The following is a 24,227-nucleotide window of genomic DNA, read 5'->3' on the forward strand; positions in this document are numbered from 1 at the left end:
CTCATACTGGAGATGACTTTTTTATTTCTGTGTATAGGGGGGAGCCTAGAACAAAAAGCTAAACTGAAACAAGGTAACTTGTAGTGCCATCTGAGTCAAAAAGCATCCCCTTTAAGCATTTAATATTTATACATATATGTGTGTGTGTGCACACATACCTGGCATCATCCAACAAAAGAAGAAACAGTTTGTAGATTAATTCAGTCAGGAACTGACAGTGCTGTTTCTAAAGGAACACAGATGTTGAGAAAAGTAATTACATATTTTGCCCTGCCTGGGAAAATGTTGTGTTCCAGATGAAATTGGCCTCTGGTCCTGTCACTGGGTTTCACCACTCAGAAGTTTTGCTTGCTCTTCACTGCAAAGTGTTTTGCTTAAGAGCACAGTGTGGAAGTATCCCCTGATCCTAAGTGGTTCCTTTGCCCATTTAAAAAGGAAAACAAACTTCCCTGGGAATAAAAACTGAGGGAAGTGTGATTACAGACTGAAGGGAGAATTAAGATAACGTCAGGTCACAGGAGGAGGGGTGTCTGTAATAAGATGCAGTCCTAGGCACATCCTTAAATAGTAAAATGTGTGTCAGTGATTAAAATAAATGCACAAATAAGAGCGTAATGTGATGATTAAATTACATTCTGAACTCGGGAGTCAGTGTGTGGTGGATTAACCCTGGTAGGCAGCTGCTTGTCACTCCCCCTCTCCCTGTGAGGGAATCAGAAAGTGAGAAAACTCATGGGTCGTTTAACAAATGAGTAAGAAAAAACCCCACAGCAGCATCAGCAAGTACCTGGTGCACACTGAAAGAACTTTACCAACTTCTTGTAATCTGTGTAAATTCACCTGCTGTCTTTGCTTCTCTGTGAATCAGAAAGCCAATAAACGACGTGTGATTTTTTTTTAAGTATTTTTCCTGAAAATAACTTTGCTTAAATCCTGAGGATTAAAGAACCTTATTTCTATAAAATACTTCAGCTAAAAGTATTGTACCTGAAAGGCTCTTAAATTGTCTGTTTCTGGAGTTCTCCTGTGCAAATACTGTTTTTAAGAACTATTATTGAACAGGTAACTGATATGGATGCTCCTATCTCTGTTCCTACTGATTTCCAGAGGATAGTCTGTCATGCTTCAAAGATTTTAGCTCATCTTAAGATTTATCTGCTCTGCCTTAAAGGTACACAGCCAGAATACAACAAACTGCTGCTTCCCTCTCTGTTCACAGTTACAGATCTGGGCAACACTGATCACATTTTAAATTTAGCCACTAAATTTTTCAAGCCCTGAGACTTTGAGAAGGGCTGGTCTTTCTAAGCTTTCCACTTGGATCCACAGAAATATTCCTGTGTGTGCATTTTACCACATGTTAATTTGCTGGGTGGACGTTCATTTCCAACTTCAAAATAAAAATAACCTGTCAGTCTTTGGCTTGTTCCTGTAAGCCTTGCTGTCCTCCCTGATTTCATAAATGTGTTTCAGTGCATTAAATGACTAAGTATTAACATTGTTCAGGGGGCTTTTCTGTCACTTGTGCCCTTACTTCTGTTCCACTCGTGGAGCCAGTGAAAGTTATGCTTCTAATTGCTAAGTGGGGTTTTCAGCCATTCCTACAGATTTCAGTGTGAATCTTGGGATACCAAACACTTGGATTTACAGTCTGTTAATCTGGGGAACTCAAATGGAGCCTTGCCATTCGATTTTCACTTCAGCTCAGGTTAAAAATGACATTCATATCGCTCCAGTGAGAGCAGCATCCTTTTTTAACCCCTGCCATTCTCACTGCACAAAGCCAGTGGTTTTCTTTTATGGAAGCTGATCTGTCTTGGGCAAAAAAAAACCCCCAAATTGCACTGGCTGGCTGCAAAATGATAATAAATTTCCTCCTGTAAAACGTGTGTGAGTTAGCAATGACCTAAACCCATCCCTACAGATGTCAGCAGCAAAATTCCCCAAGGAGCAGAGTTTGGCTGCCATGAAAGGCTTGTGATGATTTCAAATTAAGCCTCTACTCTACATGCTCATAATGGATGTCAGATAATAAAACACAGCCAAGGAGCAACAGGAAGATACACATTTAGAAAGCCAATAGTTATCAAAGTTAATAGATAACTTACGTAAGAAAAGCTATATGTAATTTGTTTCAAATAAACATATTGAATGCAATATGTTATTACCCAGAGGCAATACTTTTCTTCTAAGGGGAAAAAAATATATCAGAACACTGGCTTTATTGTCTGGGTTTGAGGGAATAAAGGTGTATTATACCAGGGGCTAAATACATCTGTTTGCACACATGGTGTTATCACAGTGTCCCATTCAACCTCAACACAGGTAAATAGAACACAGGTAAATATTTGTATCACCTTGAGGAAAGGGGCTGGAGAAGTGGGATGTCAGGATGTCTCTATCAGAAGTCCCCTATAAAGAGTGGCAAAGGTATGAAAACTTAAAAATCAACAGAGGAGACTGGAGCAGCTGGCAAAGTTTTGTGACGTTTGATCACCTCACTGAAGTGTTCTTTGTAATTGACTTCATTCAGGCACCACAGAAACACATTCTTGAGATTATTTTAGCCTAGAAAACAACAAAGAAGCTGCTACAACCCCTGTGCCCGATCCCAGTCCACAGGAGGAGGAGGGCAGACACAGAACTAGGGATGCAGCCCCATACAAAGGGATTTTCACTGCAAGGACTGAAGGAGAACAATGTTTTCAGATGAGAAGTAGTGTGGTTGATAATATTCTAACATTTTTAGCAAAAGGACTGTGTCATTTACAGCTAAATAACAAACTATCATTAGCAAGAATCAACTTGGACACTGCAAACAAGCAGTGGGCAACAAAATGCTTGAGCTAACTGATAATAAAGTCCTTACACAGACAGAGCAGGAACAATTTTCAGTGAACACAAGGATACTTCAATGCACATGATGCCTGGTAAAGTTTTAAGTATGGTGGTCAGGGATGGGATGTAGTATAAGGGGAAAAAGAGCAGTGATAGAAAAAAAAATCCCTTTGGATTAAAAACTGCTTCAAGAATGGAGGATATAAGACATTGAACTGCAAGTTAAAAACCTGTAGGATCAAATCTATTTGGACTAAGAAGCTTTTTTATTATTTTTTTAATATTACTTCATAGTTACAGAAACCCTTAATGTCATAAATAACTTCTGAAGAACAAATGCAACAAATAACCAGAGCACTTGACTCATTCTCAAGCTAAAAGCTGACACATTTCTGCACAAATCCATTCTGTGGCTTATTTATTATTTAATTAGCAATCCATCTGATCCTGTTTTGCAGGAAGTCCATATTAATTTGCAACTATTTTTTTCCCTGTGGCACACACCAGTAAAAGAGAAAGTTACCTGCTGACAAGAGTAAGGAGAGCAGAACCATCAGCACATTCAGGGACTGTTGACCACAACTTGTCATCGTTGGCTTTCATTGGTCCATTAGAAAATTACCTGTTTGACAAGATGCAAAAATCACATTTAAGTGTCTGCTTCATCTCCTTTTCATGGTTCAAACTTTTACTTCCCCACAAAGCTTTGGTAAAATGAGATGGTTTTGCACAGTAAGAAAAAAAAATAACACCCATATAATTTTTCTGGACTTAGAAGTGAAATAAATTCTCCTTTGTATGATTTCATTAAAATTCCTTTCTCATTTCACCACGAATATAAACAACTGTTTACTTCCTTTCCATTAACCCAGAGTGGAGATGGATCACACAAAGCCTTTATTGGATATTCACACCTCCCCTGTAATCTGCACTCAGCAAAAGTGTGCTGCTTTCCCTGTCACAGGAATGGGCTGTTGTATGAAGCCTCTAAGGACCAGAAACACATAAACAATACAAAAATAAATTGGCTGCTCTGAAAGCCAATCTGTTTTACCCCATTAGAGGGTGCAGTCGCTCAGAAAGTGGGTCAAGCAACTGAGATGGTTGGAAACACTTAAAAAGAAAAAAAAGTCTTTTCATTAGAATCACAGCATTTCATGGGATTGTTATTTCTTATTTTTTTTTCCTAGAAAGCAGGGTGAGAAGTGGTCTGGTTTGGCTGGCAAAAATCCTAATATCCTAAAAAGGATCCTCACAGCTGGGTGAGGCCAAACACATCTTGTTCCACATTAATTCAGCATCACCTGCTGCACATTCAACAGCTCCAACAGAGACTCTGCCCCAAAGTAAGTGCTCTCACCAACATGGGAAGGATTGAGTGGTGCCCAATCCTGTTGTCACAACCCTGGATGTATGAACTCTTCATCCTGACCTCACACTGACATTAATAAATAGGTAATTCATAAACAGAATAAACAGGTGATTAATAACATAAATAAAATTAATAACACAACATAAAATAAAGAGGTAATTTATTGGTTTGTACAAGAACACTGGGAGCTTGGGCTACAGACCTAAAATAAAATATAATTTTAGTTATATTATTAATCCCCTATTTATTTCAGTTATATTATTAATCCCCTATTTATTTGTTCTATTATTTGTTATTATATTATTAATCCCCTATTACTCAACAGTAAGACAGGTTGTCCTGAGGACAGCTGGCTTCTGGAGCTTGTAGAAAGAGACAAGAATCTGAACAGCCCCCTGTAATCCAGAAGGAAACAGTCAGTGACCTACTGAGCTGCTTGGATCCCCACAAGTCTATGGGACCAGAGGGGATCCACCCAAGGGTGATGAGGAGCTGGTGGAAGAGCTCTCCAAGCCTCTCTCCATCATCTACCAGCAGCCCTGGCTCACTGGGGAGGGCCCAGATGATTGGAGGTTGGCGAATGTCACACCCATCCACAGAAAGGGCTGCAAGGAGGACCCGGGAAACTCCAGGCCTGTCAGCCTGACCTCGGTGCCTGGCAGGGTTCTGGAGCAGATCATCCTGGGTGCAATCACACAGCACCTGCAGGATGGACACGGGATCAGACCCAGCCAGCACGGGTTTAGGAGGGGCAGGTCCTGTCTGACCAACCTGATCTCCTTTTATGACCAGGTGACCCACCCGGTGGATGAGGGGAAGGCTGTGGATGTGTCTGTCTGGACTTCAGCACAGCCTTGGACACCATCTCCCACGGCATTCTCCTGGAAAAGCCGCAGCCATGGCTTGGACAGGAACACCCTGTGCTGGGTCAGGGACTGGCTGAGGGCCGGGCCCAGAGAGTGCTGGGGATGGAGCTGCATCCAGCTGGGATCTGTCACCAGTGGTGTCCCCAGGGATCAGTGCTGGGCCCAGTCCTGTTTAATATCTATTGATGATTTAGATGAGGGGATTGAGTCCACCATCAGCAAATTTGGAGATGACACCAAGCTGGGGGGGAGTGTGGATCAGCTGGAGGGCAGGAGGGCTCTGCAGAGGGACCTGCCCAGGCTGGATCCATGGGCTGATTCCAATGGGATGAGGTTCAAGCAGGCCAAGGGCCGGGTCCTGCCCTTTGGCCACAACAACCCCCGGCAGCTCCAGGCTGGGACAGAGGGGCTGGAGAGCAGCCAGGCAGGAAGGGAGCTGGGAGTGGGGATGGACAGGGAGCTGAACAGGAGCCAGAGTGTGCCCAGGGGGGCAAGAAGGCCAATGGATCCTGGCCTGGCTCAGGAACAGGGTGGCCAACAGGGCCATGGAAGTGATTCTGCCCCTGGACTCAGCGCTGGGGAGGCCACCCCTGGAGTGCTGTGTCCAGTTCTGGGCCCTCAGCTCAGGAAGGACATGGAGGGGCTGGAGCAGGGCCAGGGAAGGGCAACGAGGCTGGGGAAGGGACTGGAGCACAAGTGCTGTGAGGAGAGGCTGAGGGAGCTGGGGGGGCTCAGCCTGGAGAAGAGGAGGCTCAGGGGAGACCTCCTCACTCTCTGCAACTCCCTGCCAGGAGGGGGGAGCCGGGGGGGGTTGGTCTCTTTTCCCAGGCAACCATCAGCAAGACAAGAGGGCTGGGTCTGCAGCTGTGCCAGGGGAGGGTTAGGTTGGAGATTAGGAAGAATTTCTTTCCAGAGAGGGTGCTCAGCCATTGGAATGGGCTGCCCAGGGAAGGGGTGGATTCTCCATCCCTGGAGGTCTTTAAGATGAGACTGGATGTGGCATCAGTGCCATGGGCTGGGAACCACAGCGGGGTTGGATCAAGGGTTGGACTTGATGATCTCGGAGGTCCCTTCCAACCCAGCTGATTCTGTGATTCAATGATTCTATTTATTTCAGTTATATTATTAATCCCCTATTTATTTCAGTTATATTATTAATCCCCTATTTATTTCAGTTATATTATTAATCCCCTATTTATTTCAGTTATAAATAGGTGATTAACGATATAAATAAAATTAAAAATCAAATCTAAAATAAAGAGGTAATTTATTGGTTTGGACACTGGGAGACTGGGCTACACACCAGGTGGTGCTACTGCAAGGTGGTGTGGTGAGTCTCATTTTTGGGTTGTTAACATCATTCTAAGGTATTTAGAAAAAAAAAAAAAAGGAAGGAAAATGGCAATTTATGTAAAAAATTCCACTGTTTCTGACAGCTCAAGAGACACATTTTGCTGACTGTTTATGAAATAAGTGCTGGATTATATAAATATGTAGTTTACTAGTAGGGGTCTACTAAAATCTACTGAATCAGATTAAAACACCAAGACAATTGCACCTGACGTAACAAAAGGGGAGGGGGGTGAAAATTAATGTATCAGGAGTAACTAAATCCTGAGTACCACAGATGGATAATGGAGGGGAGACACAGAGCTGGGTGCAAAGTGCTGAGAGGCCAAAGATTTCTCCCACAAAATGCCGTGTGTGGCACAAGCAAATCCACTAAAAAGTCATCTTGGCATGTGAAAAACAGAGCACAGACCTAAAAACTTTTGTACAAGAAAACGTGATAGTTTACACTGTTATCTGCAAGCCAAACCACTGCATTGTAACCTTAAAGTAAGTTTTCAAGGGAAAAAAAGTTAGAAACCATAACACTGTGAGGAGAATATAAAAGTGCAATGAACTGTGAATGCTAATTAAAAATACTCATCAGTACTGTTTGAAAAAAGCTGCCACCTTTTTTTCAGAAGGAATATCATATTAATTAAAACACTGAGCAGACCTAAAGTTGGAATTGCATTAAAAAAAAAAAAAAAAAACTGAATATAAGCCAGAGGTTGAGAATGTAGGAGTTTGACCAAGAAAAACAGCTACAGAGAACATGCTACAGAGAACATGTAGGAATAAAAGGGTAGGATATTTTCCTGAGTGAACCAAAGCTGCAGGAATTCTGGTAGTGATTCATTACTAAGGCAAATCTTGGCTTTTGTAGCAGTTAATTAAAAAGAGATCAATAAGCACTCCTGTTGTGTATCTGGGAAGACAAAGATGTTTGGTATAGCTGAGACTATTAAACATTTCCAGATCAAGAGTAATTTAGGATGACATTAATGAGTTGACACTAAGGTTCCTAATTTGATATTTGCAAATCCGTGTAATTTGTATCCAGTTATTTCAGCAGAGCTGGATGGGGAACATGGAAATCACTTTTTCAATTTTTTGGGAAACAAGGGCAGCTGTCAGAGAACCTGAAGAAACTTAAGAACCTTTTTAGAAGTAAATGAGATAATCCAGGTAAATTACAAGCATGATGTGGATCTAGAGAAATGTAATGGAATGGTTAATACAGAATCCAATTAATAAATAGTTAAGGAGAGTAATATAATTAATATGTATCACTCTGGCCTTATGGTAAAGTTAACTTATTTCTCTCTGGGTTGTTGATTAAAGTAGATTAAAGATAATTATAGTATAGTAGATGTCTGTAAAATATCTCACTTAGTAGCATGAATTTGAGCAGGCAGTGAGAATGAGGAAAAAAACCACATCAGTTATGGAAGACTAACTCAGATTGGAAATCAGATGCACATTTTTTGGAAGGCACAATCTTGTTAGTAATTGAGTACATCCAGCCTTACTGGCAATTTCTTAATCAGTGCTGTAGGTAGAAATCTAGAAGGGAAAAATTTATTTCAATTACGTCCAACAGAACTGGCAACGATGGAATTGGCATTTTAATCCAAAATCATGGGATGCTTGTGTTTGCTGTCAGCTGGGAAATCAGAGGGAGGGACTAGAACCAGAGAGACCTGCACACCAGTGGCCAGGAGAATCTGTGTAAATAAATGCATGTACACATCTATCCATATTTGTGACAGCAGGGAAACGCTCCAGTTTTAGAACTGCTGTTTCAGTGATCATTACACTGAATAGGAGCATTTTTGGGAGGGTAAAATATAACTGACAGTTCACTTGTTGACTGTTCTGAGGGTTTTTTTACATGCTGCTGTCTGGCTGAAGCAGTCATGTTTTGTGCAGTACCAGGAGGATGTCTCTGAGCTGTCAGAGCTGGAAGAGACGGGCAGGAGAACTGGTGACATGGTAAAAGGAAAAGCCTAAGTCACACAAAGCATTTCCTGATGTTAGGCCATGGAATAGAGAGGGTAGAAACACGGTAATCAGCAGTGATCTAGCTGAATATTTATTTATTGTTATTTTTAAGCAGCTCCATGGTACTTAGTTGCCAAATGGGGTTAAAACCTGACATGTGTCTCCTGTGAAACAGAAGAAATGGTCCTCACTCATGTTTTTTAATTTTTTTGGGCTATCTTGTCATGGAATAAGGATTATGTTCAGAATATTGCTTTCCCTCACAGACGATGCAGCAGTGAAAGATTCAAAAAGAGAGCAACACTCAAAGGAAAGGTGCTGTAAAATCATGATGAAGGAGAGCAGACATTAAAGGCAGACAGAGCAGGTGGGTGGCTTTTTGTTTCTGCTGATGAAGAGCCTGTGGCTGAACTGCAACTTCTGATCTCACCCCCAGCACAAGAGCAGAACAGGTTTGCCTTTAACCTCCCTCCTCACCATGGCCTTTGGGTGCAGAAACCATACAGATAGATCAGATCATTATGCAGATTTTACTTCTCACTTCCACACTGTGACATTTTAGGGAATCAGTGAATCACTGGAAAGAAAAGCTGCCAAGAGAAACAACCATTTCATGAGGTAAGATTTTGATGTAGAAATTATTTTCCCCTGACTCTGAAGGAGAAGAAAAGCCATGTTTGGAAGAGATGTTTGAAAAACAATGCACATTTGGTATTTTTTTTCTTTTTTGGTTGTTAGAAAGAACAAAGGGAGATAGCAAGAGAATTTATTAAATACATCAGTGCTGCCTCACAAGTTTGTTCTCTGCAGAGACAGAAAATGGGGTGATTCAAGAGATCATTTAACCCATCTTCCTGCCACAGATTAGGTACACCTAACCCGTTCTTGGCAGAAGTTCACAGAATGTCCACCACCAAAGTGGTTTTCTGACCTTCTCAGACAATTCCCTAGAGTGCTTCTCCAACCTAGAAAGCTTTCCCCATGTCTAAACTGCAGCTCCTCTGCTTGATTCAGGCCCATCCCATCCCCAGTGGGGCTGGAGAATGATTTACATGCTGGTACATTGGTTACACCTCTGCACCAGTCTTTAATTAACAGACACAAGTGCTATCACATCTTCACTCACTCTTTTCTTAGACTAAAAACTTATACTTGTTGCAATCTTTCCTTAACCCCCCCCCTTGTTCCACCTCTGTACCTCCTCTTGTATCTGCCTCTACCCTTCATGGCAAGGCTGTGCCTGGAACTTCAGTGTCATTTTGGTTCCTGTTGTTCATATTTCCTTAGTGCCCCCAAAAGTCCTAATAAACATCCCAAGAGCTGCCAGCTCTTCCAAGGGAAATACGAACAGAGCATTTCAAGGTGCAGATAACCACAGAGCTCCTGCTAATTCTCACAGTTGACTCAAAAGATAAATAGGTTATTCCTGGAGAGGAACATCTACACACAGACAAAACTACACAGGTAAAAATGTGCCACCACACGGGACATAACTGATGTCCAGCAGTCCTTCCCACTTCTCCCTCCAGTCTTTTGGGACATCTTTCACAGATTAAATGATACCTAGAAAAGCTCTGGTTGCCATAGTCCCTTATTACCCACCCTCCTTCTGGACAACACCCTCACTAACCATAGACACGTTTAGTTTTGCTGCACTTCCTACACCTTTGGGACAAAGAGGGTCAAAGCAGCAGGGAAGTGGCCTCCTCTCAACCTGTTTGCTCATCTGGAGGCAACAGAAAACTCTGGTTGATTGTGGCAGCAGTGGGGGAATGAATAACACGATCACAGTGCTTGAGAAAGCTGTTCAACATCAGATGGAAAATAAAAGGCTGTGATCCAAACCTAACTCCTAGTCCAGCTCTGTTCACTTCTCACATTAGAGCAGGCTTAAAAATGCATCCAGTATGTGTTCATGGACACTATTACAACGAAATTACAGCCTTATTACAAAGGAAGCAACAGAACTGGCATGAAAGAAAACCTGATTACTAAGGAAACATGTGGTTTCACACTGCAATAACCTCAAAAAATGTTTATGAGAAACAGACACCAGTTTTCAGCTCAAAACAACTGAAACAACCTATGAAAAGGAACTGGTGATAGAAAACCTTTTGAATTGTAATGAAGCACTAACTTTACTCAGTGTCTCTTCCTTAAAAACATCTTACTGCACATATGCTTTAATTTCAGCATGTGTGAGTCTCTACACAACCACAGATAAAGCATTTGCAGTCAGGGTTTTAGTGCTGCTAGAGATGAGCAAATTTACATTACACTACCTCAGACATGAAATTCCTCCCTTCTATTTCATAAATATTGAAATTGAAAATGTGAACTGTTCTATTTCCCACCCCCATGTTTACTATTTCTCTGAATAGCTATGAAGAGACAACACCCATGCATCCTAAAAAATAAAGCTCTTAAGTACAGCCTGAAGACCATCCTGTGAACTTCAAGCTGTTGTTAATAGGCCAAGAAACCTGTCCAAAGTGACACTCATTCACCTCCTGCCTCTTTTAGCCCTCCCCCGTCTCACCCACACCTCCGGTGAGCTGTTGGGACCTGTCCCACACCCACATCACGAGCATCCAAATTAGAAATGGATTTTTAGCAGTTCCTACCCGGAGTATGATGAGCAGCAGAATCTGACACAGAAGTTAAAGGATCCCTTTATTGCAGGAGGATTAATTTTAGAGAATCAGTAACGTACTCAGACCTTAGAATCACAACATTTAACTGATGAGGAACCTCCCTATGGTAGCACAAAATCTTCGTTGACAGACAAATTCCAAACTGTCTCCACAGCACAGCTAAAGATATTAAAGATATTACCATAATGCAAATAAACTCCAGCTAATCAAATCCTTGCTGTGATTCACTGTGTATTTGCATTTGTTAGGATAAGTGTTTGATTTCCCAGATCTATTGCTGATGAAGGTCAGGGAATTTTAGATTGTTGTCCATCCAACAACTGGCCCCTCACTGCGTACATGACATTTTTTTAGGGAAAAATACCTCAATTACTTTGGGGAGACAGTCAGCTTTGTAAAAATAACAGCTGCAGCTGGGATGGTTTACTGCCACTGATAAATAACCTGAGCTACAGGTGATTTTGTGCAACCAAAATCTACAATCTGTGTTTGTAAAACCCGCGCAAAAAACTGAGAGCTTCATCAATGAATTAATAAATCCAGTCAGATGAAACCATCAAGTCTGGTCTAGTCATGGAACAAAGTAACCTGAAACAACTGAATTTCGACTCTGAAATTATGAGTGCTCTTGGTCTCCCATGAGGGAGGAATGACAAGGAAACACACGCAGAGCTTTGTGATAATTTTCTAAGAGCAGGACAGGATACATTTTTAAGTGATTACAAATCCCTACTGTTAATCAAAGTTATCATTTCAGTTTTAAGAAATGCAAAGCTCTTCTCTAAGGAAACTTCTGCTTGTGTTTTCTGAGCTACTTTCAGTATAGAATCAGAGTAAATGTACCTTAATTTAAAAGATTACCATTTCCAAATCTTAAATTAATAATGTAATTTCTACTGGTTTATTTGAAACAGTTTGTCCAAGTAATTTTAAAGATGTTATTGAGAAATAAAACGAGTTTTGATGGTAACATTAGAGGTTCTATAACAGCCATGTTTTAAAAAACTCCATCTCTGCATTATTGCAGAGCTCTAAAACCTGAGAATTTGTGTACCTACAAACAGGGCAGTAAAACTGGCTAGTATATTTTTATTATTCTTTTGAGAAAAAAAGTAATATATCAGCAATTTATGTAGCAAAAAATGTGAGTAAATTTTTGATTTCACCAATATGTCGTCAGCTGCATACATACGGAAATTAAGAACTACCTGTAGTCTCTGTGGGAGCATTTTGGACACATTTTCCTTTCAAAAATGGCCTCTTCTGCAAAATAAACCTTCCTGTGCAAAGTCTGTGACGTCCAAATTTTGTTTCATTCTCACATTCCTGATCATCACTAATCAACATCTGCATCTAATCAGACTGGTTTCTAATCTTCTGTCACTCTGGCTTTGTAAAACACTATTTTGTTCCAAAGTGACAAAATATGAGGATTAAGTCAAGCAAAAGTTAAAGTCAACTCGGAACAAACACGTTAATTTAAACATGTCAAATTCAAAGGAATTCAAGAATTCTCATAAATACTTTTTTCCCCTCTTCCCATCAACTTCAGAAAGATGTTTCCTTTTACAAACAGAAATTATTACTCCGTTCCTTTACAATCTAATTAAACATTCCAAGTCCCTATATAGGTATCAAATATTTTAGCTCTGGCCACCCACCAGACATCAATCCTTGTGAAGTTATTACCTCGAGCATGGCCTGTCTTACAGCACTAGAGCTTTCTAAAAGGCTCTAAAATTACCTTCTGGTCATCAAGCATTGAAATAACTTGTGTTCCTGCTCAAAAATGTTCGGTTATTCAGCATTACAATGGGAAACCCAGCTAATTCCTAAACGAGGAAAGGGTGCAACCCCTGCTTAACAGAGCAGTGCTGGGAAAAAAGCTGCCACTTGGGGTTAAACCAGAAAACCACTTATTTTTTCCTCCCTCAGGAGGCTCATTTAACTATGCCAACATGATGTGTGGCTTCTCTGACATAGATGGATCTGCACTGCAAGGATTTTGGCAGCGTTATCCCGACTTTCCTAAGGAACACATCTCAGTGTGCACAGCGAGGCAGGGCTGAATGAGAACTGAAAGCTGGGCAGGCTCATCTGCCCTGGGAAGAAATAGAGGTACTCTCCAGTGCTAAACTTGGTTCATCTACAACCAGCTCAGCTGTTGATACACCCTTGGTGTTGGCAAGGACAAAGCTCAGGAGAAATAAAACGGCCCAGGGAGTTCACCTGAGGTGAACTGGCAAAATTCTGCACCTTGTGAGCAGTGCTGGTGGTAACAGGATGGGTTGGCTCCTGGAAAAAAACTGTTCAAAAGGCAAAAACTTCTTCAGTTTTGAAGTCTGAAATTAGCCATCAGCGTTCCCTGAAGAGGCAAATAACTCTTTGGATTCCAGGAAACGTTTTGGTCTCAAACCTGGCTCACCCTGTCATTAAAGATAACGAGGAAAAACACCCACCAGAGTAAACTGAGAAGTCACAGAATCAAGAAGGGGACCCACAAGGATCCTCAAGTCCAACTCCAAAAGAATTTGCCTCCCTCCGTAAAACATTCCAATGTTTCATGTATTGAAATGTTTCTCGGTGACACCACAACCAAAGGCTGCTCTCAAAGCAGAACACACCAGGGTGAGGAGCTGCCACTGCACCAGCTCAGGAGAAAGGAAACTCTGTGGGAGCCTTAACCAACAACTGCTGGAAAGAGAAAATGCACTGCAGAAGGTTGGAGCAACTTCCTTTCCCCTGTGCCTTTGAACACACCAGCCTCCCACTGCAGCAGGAAATGCCATTTTTCACTGCTACACACTCAACAATTCCATTAAAGAGCTGGTTTTTAGAGCAGCACGTGCCTGTGCTACTGCAACCATCCTAACTCACAGCCATGCTAATTAAAGCCCCTTACTTTCAGAACCCCGAGAACGTTCAGTTGTTAACAAGAACTTCGTGTTGAAAGTTATAAAGCAGAAGAAGCAAGGAAAGTGCTGGTGAGCCCTTTGTCCTCTCCCCTGAGGCAGAAATACTTGCAGGACAAAAAAGGACAATTTTTAGTAGTCAGAACAGCAGGTGTGGAGGTTGCCAAGCAGAAGGAGAAAAGGCATGCAGAGCTGCAGAAAAGTGGCTTTCAACAATATATCTTTTTCTTTTTTTTTTTTCCTTTTTTTCCCCCCGAGTGCATTTTTGGAACTCAAAAACCAGGTAAAATAAAGCTGTGCTGCTGGTGGTGACATCACACCCATCACAAACTTTGTTCCACATCCTTTACAAGATGTGAAACCTGCTTATGTTATGCCTGGCTTGGGGTTTGTGCAGATTTTATGCTGTGCACAAGTAGGTGTGAGAGAAGCTCCATGAAAAGACTTGTATAGAATTCCAAGAAACTCTATTTCTTGCCCTCCCATGGATCAAACACCCCTTCTCATTGAACCCAGTGGAGCTGAGCAAAATTACAACCATGTACCAGAAGCATTAACTGCAGATTGAAACCACAGTTCACTTAGAAGTGGCTTCCTTTAATATTTATTTATATTTAGATGTATTATCTATTTATAGTATATGACTATTTATAACAGTATAGAAATTTATACAAAATTCAAATATAGAAATATAAATATATTATAAATATTAAATACAAATATCATAATTTAGATATCTCTGCTTACTGGGCAGACATATATCAAACACACAGAGCAGAATAATACTACAATACTACCTGGGAACTTAATTATGACCCACATCAACACCACACTTTGGCTCTAAACAGCCCCCAAGAAATGGCTCCCACCTGAAACCTTTGCCATTTCTATCCCTGTAATTCCAGGAATACACAGAGAACAATCTGACAGAGCTTTCTGAAATGGTTCCTCTGAAAGAGATATTTATTTCCCATTTGCCTCAGAGACCACAGAACACAGCAGATTTGAGAACTTTATATCAAGTTGTAGATTTAATGCCCTAAACAGGTAAACACTGATTAAAAATGCCATATGAAAACCGACCAGGGTGGGAAAAAAAACATTACCTATGAGAATATAACCTTGCTTGATGTTTAAATCATTTTTATAAGGTTTATATACAAAAGAGAGCATGGCTAGGGAATTCAGCTTCAATAACTTAGACCTCTGACTGCCACTTTCCAACTTTACTAGCACAGAAGGCATCACTTTCAAGTCATTTTAAGACATAATTATGCCTTAAAATGTGTACTAATAAAGTTGGAAAGTGGCAGTCAGAGGTCTAACTTATGACTTTCTGACAGGAACTAGATGCCAGCCACTGTATCTTCGAGATACTCCTACAAAGTCTCTGACCCAGGGAACTTAAAAGAGAATTATTTAACCTTTGTATAATTAAATAGACACCTCAACTCACTGAAAGATGAAAGGACACAGGGATACCAATATGACTTTAAACCATCCTTGCAGAAAACAACCTTGAGATATCTCCACACCCACAGACAGTGAGGAACAGGTCACAATTTGGACACATTGAAGAAGCAGAATAAGAATGCAGAGTTTTGAATCACAAGAATTATTTTCAAACTGAGAGGCTTCGTTTCTGGAAATTCTGGCTGAATAACTGCAACAATCACGTGCATTACCTCGTTAAAGTCGATGTAAAGAACCCCTTATTCATACAGGAACAGTCTGCTCTTAATGACCCATTCTTTGGGGTATTCTAGCAATATGAAATTAGTTACATTTGGCAAGTGACAATTTGATTATCCTATAATACAGATATTTACAGCTACTTCACTTGAATGGGGAACACAGAAAAATGATCATAAAACCAAATCATGAAAAAACATAAGACCGAAACAACAAAGCTGGTGCTGCAGCATCAAAGGCAGGGGGGGCACAATCTGCATGCAAATTTTATGAGCAGAGCGTTATTTTAATCCTGGTATCTCAATGCATTCTCAAGGCCTGTTCCCAAACCTGGTATTTATTGTAACAACATTTTTTTTTTTTACCCTCTCGTCTAATAAAAATATAATCCTTTTGGCAGCTGCCACAGATGCTCACTCTGCAGTGATTTTCTCTTCACTAACCATAAGGCCTTTGATGCCCACTCCATAATATATTTATCATATTATGGATGAAGTCACAGAGCCCAGACAATCAATTTTGTGTCTTGGGACAGCAAACTGCATCCAAAATATACTGAACTGTGAAATCCTCAGAGCTCATATGTAGCTGAACTGAATCTAATGGAGTCTGGGAAGAGCAGAGGAGCTTTTTATATTTAGAATTAACCCACTTCAGCTATGGGTTACAAACCTGAATTCCAGTCTTCCCCCTTTTTATGGAGAAAAAAATTATTGACATCTGCCTTCCTTATTTTACCTGGAATGACAACTCACAGAGACACCTCTGGACAACTCTGGGGGAAAGACAGCTGTTATTTTAAGAGGCAAAGGATAGAAATGAGGTATTTCTATCTCACAGAAATGAGATAGAAACTGAATGACAGTGTAATGAAAAATGGGGTTGTCCAAGTAAGGGAATAGGATCAGATGCAGACATGATTTCTCCCCTCCTGTATAACCCTATTCTATTCCCTTCCCATCTTTCAGCTACTTAAATCGTTATTTAGTCCCTCCAGCCAAAAAGGGGGGAATAGAAATGACCAGATGGCTTCTGAAGAACTCCTTCTGCTGTTGAATTTTATTCTGAATAACTGTTTTACTCTAAAATCCTTCTCTACCTCTCCATCATCTCTAAGTTCGTTGACACATAATCATTTCCAGCCAGAAAGTCAAAGTCAGCAGTGCATTCCTGAGCTTCCTTGGTAATCAACTGTCTTCTACACTATTAAACATATTGCTTTGGTTTGTGGCACTTCAGCAAAGGTCATATATCACTCTGCATTGTCCTTGGTGTCCTATTTTTATTCTTCAAACAAATCTTTATATCAGTTACGCCCCTCTCTCCTGAAATCTCGTGATTTAATACCTGGAATTCAACATCAGTTAAAAGGGTAAGCACAGACTGCAGCCTGGTTTGGTGTCATTTGTGTGATGTAATTACCATCTAGGATTACTAATGCAGGTCTTAAACACAACCATAAATCAAATAAACTTTTAAATATCTTGTCAAGAAGTTCTGCTTTAAGAGCATAATCTGGATTTGTAGTTACAGCAGAAGGCAGTAAATAAACACTGCCCTCCTAAGAAGACTTAACTAATCCAAGGTCTTTCCTGCAGTGATATAATTTATTTCTATTCATCATCTTATCCATTTTGCACTAATAAAGATTTCATTGTCCTGGCCACAATACTGAAGGTTTTCTAAGCATTGTAAACTTGCCAAGGAAAGGAAGTCATGTGCCCAAAGAATGGAATAACACCTTATTCCACATGCATGAGACTCAAAACATGAGACTAATCACGGGGAGTGCAAGAGGCCTTGGGTTTTTGGGGTTGTTTCTTTGGTTTCTCAGCCTAGTTTTTTCTCCTTTCTGGTAGCACTATCAGATGGCTGTACTTTATTTCATACCATATCAGCCACAGGTGAAATCCAGTTTTCCTTCTGCAGAACAGATGTTTGACAGGGGGCAGGAGCAGAAGTTTGTCTCAGAGATAAATTTCTCCTATATTCCTTTAATGAGGCTAACAATGTTTTGAAGAAAAATTTAATTGCTGGAAAATCTTTATGTAATTATCATAACAGTGATTTATGACACAGTTATTTCATTGTTTATATAAATGTCTGCTCTTCTCCAGAGCTCTTACCAACATGGCTATCTTTTAGCTCAATAATTTCTATTGATTAGCTATAAATAAATAATAAATGACGGTGAAGCAGTTTAATATTCCCTTATTTTTGCCTTACAAAAGGGCTGATCTGGCACTGCTGTGTCCTTTTGCATCCCACTTTCCAATAAACAGTTTCTAACTTCTCAGAATTCTTGTTAGAACAAGTCTTGTATCACTTATGTGAGAAATTCAGGAGGAGCTCAACAGTCTTGCATTGGGAAGCTGGAAATATCTTTTAATAAGGCTGGGATCATAACACTTCTTTCAAAGATGCACTTAGAAAATGAAATATTATTGAAACACCAATTAATTTGAAGGAAATATTTTAGATTAGACTGATGTTTACATAGCTTAAAAATTATGTTTTCTTTGAGGAGGTACAGCACACTAGCTCAGAAACCCTATCAATTAGAAACACCATCCAGAGAATAACAAAAATTATAAAAGTTTAAAAGAGGCCTTGTTCTTAACCTGATATATTTCTAGCTAAAAGTTATTTATTCTCACAGAATGCTTTTGGGTCATATCTCTTTTTTTCCCCAACTGCTGTCTTTTCCTCTATTGTATACTGAAAATGCCACCAAACAAAAGGGTAAAACTGCAATTTCATCATAAGCTCTAAGCATGGCAGCTTCTAAAGGCCTTTTAGAACAAACGAATCTGCAAAGCAAGTCATGCAATTAATCATCTTCCTTGCACTGTAAGGTAATTACCAGTAACTGGGAAGGCCACTCTAAATTACAGAAATCTCTCAGTCTAAAAAGAAAAGCCCAGCACTGATTACAAAAGGATTTAAGGAAAAAAAAAAATCCCACTTAAGAAAATGTTTCTCAGTTAATCAGCCTTGGAGCTCGGAACTGCCAGCACTGTGGGCACCACGTTCCATGGAATCCTTCCCAGGAAGGTTCAGAGCCAGGCTTGGCACCTGCGCCGTGCCTGCCTCCCAAACTGCCTGCAAACTGCCACACAGGGGCTTTTCAGAAGAAAACCAGGGTGAAACATGCTCAGAAACAAGAGCAAAGGTTCACCTGAAGAAGGGACGACCTTCCTCAGGGAAGTCACGAGGTAGCAACCGGCACTGAACCATTCCCAGTGTGCTCCCCTGGCAGGGCACGGTCATCTGGTAATTAATAATGGCCCAAGCTGCAAAAAGCACACATCTGAGAATCCCTGGGGCATATCAAAGTGTAAGCCTGTTTGTTAAGCTAGGATAAAAATACCTGGAATCCTCAACTAGATGAAGGAAGCCAACAGAGAAATGCAGAAGGCATCGCTTGTTAAAGGGAGCAGAAAGGAAAACTGGCATGGAATGAAGACAAGACAATTAATGCTAACAGCATGTTATCTGGCTGAGAAGGGCTCATTTCCCCACAGCAGCCCCCACAGTGCTGGAAAGGTGCTGATAACACTCCAGTGTGCTGGTCCTGCTGGGCAGGGCTGGCACAGCATCAGCACTGTCCCCACAGCATTCCCTCCATCCAGGGACTGGGGATGGGCAAGGTCCTGGCACAGGACACAACTACCCAGCTAGGGCAGCTGACCCAAACTGCCCAAAGGGATGATCCAGACCACGAGATGTCAGCTCAGATAGAAAAGCCAAGGAAAGGGGGGGGCATCCATTATTCACAACATTTGCCTTCCTGAGCAGCTGCTCCTCGTGCTGAAGGCCTGCTTCCTGGGAAGTAGAGAGTAAAATCTTTGGTGTTTTCCTTTGCTTGTGCTTTCACTTCAGTAAACTGCCTTATCTCGACCTGCACGCTGTTTTCCATCTTATTTTCTCTCCCCTGTGCAGCTGAAGAGGGACAGAGTGGCTTGGGGGGCACCTGGCATCCAGGTATTGGGGTTGCCTGGCAAAGCTCTGGCAGTGGGGGGATACAGGGGTGGATTCTCTGAGAAGCTGCCAGAAGCTTCCCCCATGTCCAACTGATCCAATTCCAGCTGGCTGCAGGACGGACCCACCTCTGGCCAAGGTTGAGCCCAGCAGAGGTGGCAGTGACACCTCTGGGATAACAGGTTTAAGAACACAAAAATTATTTGGCAGAAGTAATTCTGGCCAGAGAAGTGATGAGTGAGAATATGTGAGAGAAACAGTCCTGCAGACACCAAGGGCAGTGGAGAAGGAGGGCAGGAGGTGCTCCAGGTGCCGGAGCTGAGATTCCCCTGCAGCCCATGGGGGGCTACAGGGGAGCAGATATCCTCCTGCAGCCCCTAGAGGAGCCCACCCCAGACCAGGGGGATGCCCAAAAGAAGGCTGTGACCCTGTGGAAAGCCCACACTTGAGGAGGTTCCTGTGCCAGGCCCTGTGGAAAGAGGGACCAGGATGGAACAGGTTTACTGGCAGGACTTGTGACCCCGTGGAAGGGACCCAGGCTGGAGAAGTCTGGGTGAAAAACTGCAGCCTGTGGGAAGGACTCAGGTTGGAGAAGTTGGTGGAGGACTGTCTCCCATGGAAGGAGAGGAATGGGGCAGGGGAAGGATTCCTCTCCCTGAGGAGGAAACAGTGGCAGAAAACACATGTGGTGCTGACCATAACTTCCATAACTCTCCCTGCCCCACTGTGGGGGAGGACAGGGAGAACTGGGAATAAAATTAAGCCCGGGAAGGAGAGAAGGCGTTTTTAAGATTTGTTTTACTTCTCATCATGCTGCTCTGATTTGATTGGTAATAAATTCAACTAATTCCCCTAAGTCGAGTCTGTTTTGCCCAGGAGTGGTGAGTGATCCCTCCCTGCCCTGCCCTGCCCTCACGGGTCCTCTGTTGTGCTTTCTGCCTCTTGCCCACTGATCAGGGCAGTGATGGAGCAGCTTTGGTGGGCACCTGGCATCCAGCCAGGGCCAACCCACCACACAACCCCGCGAGAAACCGAAAATCCAAAGCAGCCACGCCTGTGGTGGAATTAAATCGACTCCTGAAGGTCCCTGACTGGCTGCTAAATGTGTGCGATGCAAGGCAAAGAGATGCACTTAAGGAGAGACCCGTGAGGACAATATCAGCTCAAGGAACCTGAAACGAGCTGCTAATAAAGCCCTGTCTCCACTGCCACCGTGTAACGCGGAAGAATACCCACGTGAAGGGCACACAAAGCACTGGCAGTTAAAATAATCCATTTAAAAACGCAGGCAGTTGTATTGGTGTGACCACCCACAGACATCTTCACACTTTCTGTGGGAAGAGAGCCATCAGCATGTTTTTTTGAAAGCAAATATTGCTATTAAAAAGGCAGGTCTCCCACAGAATTAAAAGGTTTCAGAGCACAGCTTTAAGTATTTATATTGCACCATATATATATATTTATGTCACCTATTTTTACTACTAAAAGCCAGACTGAAGCTTTTTTGCTTTTAATAAAATTTATTACTGGAAATAAAAAACTCTTTTTATATTGTGTATAATACTTATTGTTCTGCCATGCAAAAATACTGCTCAGATTGTTCATTCATATGAAGATAAATGTGTTTGTTCACCCACTGGCTCGGTGCTATGAGAAAATTAATGCACTCTAAAGATACCCATAATGTAACTCAAAAGATGAGTACTTCAGATCCTTCATACTGGAAAAAAGAGATCAGAGAATTAAAGAAAGCTGCTTTTCATCAGGAAAATCAGCAGTTTTACAACAAAAAAATCCTCTACTGAATACTAAAAAAAAAAAAATCAAAGATCCTACTTCTCTTAATAGACTTGGACCTCTTTGATGTCTCACTCTTCTAAGATTCAGCTTTTTAAATATAAGTATTATTCTGTCATTAATTATAAGCAGTATGACTTCTGTTCGAACACTACAAGTTTTACTTCTGGAGAATAAGTGATGTGAAAGTGATTTCTTTCGTTATTTGAAAGATTTCTGTAGCATTTTCAGATAAAGTATTTTCAGGCATTCATCTGAAGTGACAAGGAATATTCTTGGATATTAATATTCTTTTCCTCCTGAAGTATTTTTAAATCTGACAGGTTTATCCATATTGCCTTAACCAAAAGGGCTCCCCATTTGTGTGCAGCAGCTTGACTTTCACCCTTGGGCTATTGCAAAGTCATCCCTGTGCTGGTCCTTTTGCTCCCCCCCAAGGATTCCATGTTGGACAAAGTCAGAATATTTGACGTGAGCAACACCTGGCATTTGAAACATTCTTGGTTTTAACTGAATCACAGAAAACTTGCCTCTAAAAGTTTATTGTTCCATGTACTTCACAGTAAAATGGAAGTGGCACTTCAGGCTTTTCTGCTTTGACTGTCCTCAGTTGTTTGGACTAAAATGATTGAAAAGGACACGTGTGATATGTGTGACACAATACACATGACACATATGACATATACCACATGACATAAGACATCTCAGATATAACATGATACATATGTCAGATATAATAGGATATATGGCACATACAGTGTCACATGATATATGTGAAAGATATAATTATTAATAGCATATATGTGATATATGCACATATATATACGATATATATGACATATGGCACATATATGAGAGAGATAACTGAGATGTGATATAGCAGGACCTTGCTTTTTGATAGATCCTCAAGAGATCAGCCACCAGACTAACCTCACCTGTTACCTGGACTTCTTGAGTATTGGAAGAAGGGCACAGGACAGGTTTAGAAAAAGAGGTGGCAGAACCTTGTGCAGTCCTGACCCCGAATGACCAGGAAAACAATGATTTTCATTATCACAACACACACACTGCACATTCAGTGTAATGAAAATTTTAAATATCGCCAAGTTCTTGAAGATGTTTCCACTTAATAGCTTGATCTTTTGGATTAATCTAGAAATTGTAACACCTTGTCTCAAGCTGCTAAATGTGACATATTTGGTTTTCAAACCCACTCAAATATGCTTTAAAACCTATTTCAAAAGCCTTTTTACTGTTTTTCAGTAAAAATCACCTATTAAGTGTGCTGAAACATAGTGCACTATATAAATGGAAACAAGAAACTAGTAAGAGTAGGATTTAATAATAAAAATGAGGAGTGAGAAGATGGGCCAAGAACTGAGAAAGCTGCTTAACAAGAGGGTCCAGGAATGAGAAGGATGGTGCACATATGAAGCAAGTTTATGCAAAGCACAGGCTGGAGTCCAGCAGAACAAGTACCTGTCTCTGGGTAATAAAAGCACATTTCTTTCAGATGTTTAGGAAACTGTACTTAGTCAAAAACCATTAGCACTTGCTCACTGCTGATAAATGTATTTTTGATAAAGGTATTTTGATAAAGGTATTTTTGAGCACTGTAATGGTTAAAGGAGTTTTCTGTCCTAAACACACTTTGAAACTAAAACCGGTTGTGCAGAATGAAAACTCAGAGCCTGTTGCAGCTCTTTTAAGAGCCAGTGTAGCTAAGGAAGGGCTTAAGTGGAAACAACAGGAAGGATGGTATCTTTTATTTCCACAGTAATCATGGTGTAATACTTCATCAGTAATGTTTTAAGTTAAGCCACTTCACAAACTACTTGGAACACTGTCAGTTTTGTTGCCCAGTGTCTCAGACCCAAAGACTGAGGAAATCTCTGCCTCGTTTTAGCCCATGGCTCTTTAACTGGTTCCACACAATGGGCACCTCGGTGGGAATTTTGCCAGCTCACATCCCCTCTGCCTGGTCTCTCACTTCCAAAGAATTCAAAGCTTTACAACCATGAGCGACCAATGAGAACAAGCAGAATTTAAGAACCTCAAAATAAATAAATTATGTATTAATATATTTAATAGGTCACTGGTTAAACCACGCTGCACAGACCTGTGAAGGGCCTTATTTGAAATGTCAGCACTGCAGCAGTGAATACACAAGGCTGGAGTTTTCTGTGCACTGCAGCTCTGTTGTCTCAGTTTGCTTTGCTTGTCCATCATCAAAAGGATGGACTGAGTGTTTATCCAATAACTGACACTAAGACAGGGATATTGGGATTATTCTGGGTAAGTTTACATTACCTAAAGCAGGAACTACCTACTGGCCCATGGTGATGGATTGATTAGCTGTGGTCACTGGTCTTGCTCCCCACCTCTACACAGAGCTTTACAAATCCCAGCTCTTGGGGCAAAGACTGCTGTGCCCCATGCTTCATCTCTAAAATCAAGTATGGAGCGGTATTAAGGGTCCCTAAGCAGGAATTCCCCTGGGAATACATCTCACCTATCCTCAGAAACTTCCTGTAGCATATAGATCTGGATCTGCACTCGGCTCAACGAAGAAGTGCAAATCAACATGGACATCTCCATTGGGAAGACAAGGACTGTGCTGCTGACTCCACTGAGTGAGGGCAGGTGGAGAACTCCAGGAATAAATACACCCAGATCAGTGAGTCATCTCCTACCTACCAGCACTGAGCACCAGGGAAGTGGGACAGTTTTGGGAAACCTTATTTTTGACAGCAGTTGATTGTCTTTTAGTCAAATATGACAG

At 41.2% G+C, this 24,227-nt stretch overlaps 1 protein-coding gene across 5 annotated transcripts in view; it reads right to left on the reverse strand.

Annotated features, from left to right (window-relative positions):
- The window catches only part of SHISAL1 (shisa like 1), a 101,438-nt gene that overhangs the window by 15,851 nt on the left and 61,360 nt on the right, over nucleotides 1-24,227 (reverse strand). For all 5 annotated transcript variants that reach the window (XM_039382981.1, XM_027730163.2, XM_039382979.1 and 2 more), the window contains one exon: nucleotides 3,362-3,460. In XM_039382981.1, the coding sequence (XP_039238915.1) occupies nucleotides 3,362-3,428 (67 nt within the window). In that variant the 5' untranslated portion in view covers nucleotides 3,429-3,460. The remainder of the gene's footprint in view (nucleotides 1-3,361; nucleotides 3,461-24,227) is intronic.

Source organism: Pipra filicauda, unplaced genomic scaffold, assembly GCF_003945595.2.
Source record: "Pipra filicauda isolate LSUMZ 115617 unplaced genomic scaffold, ASM394559v2 scaffold292_size926685_pilon, whole genome shotgun sequence".
NCBI classification, from domain to species: domain Eukaryota; kingdom Metazoa; phylum Chordata; class Aves; order Passeriformes; family Pipridae; genus Pipra; species Pipra filicauda.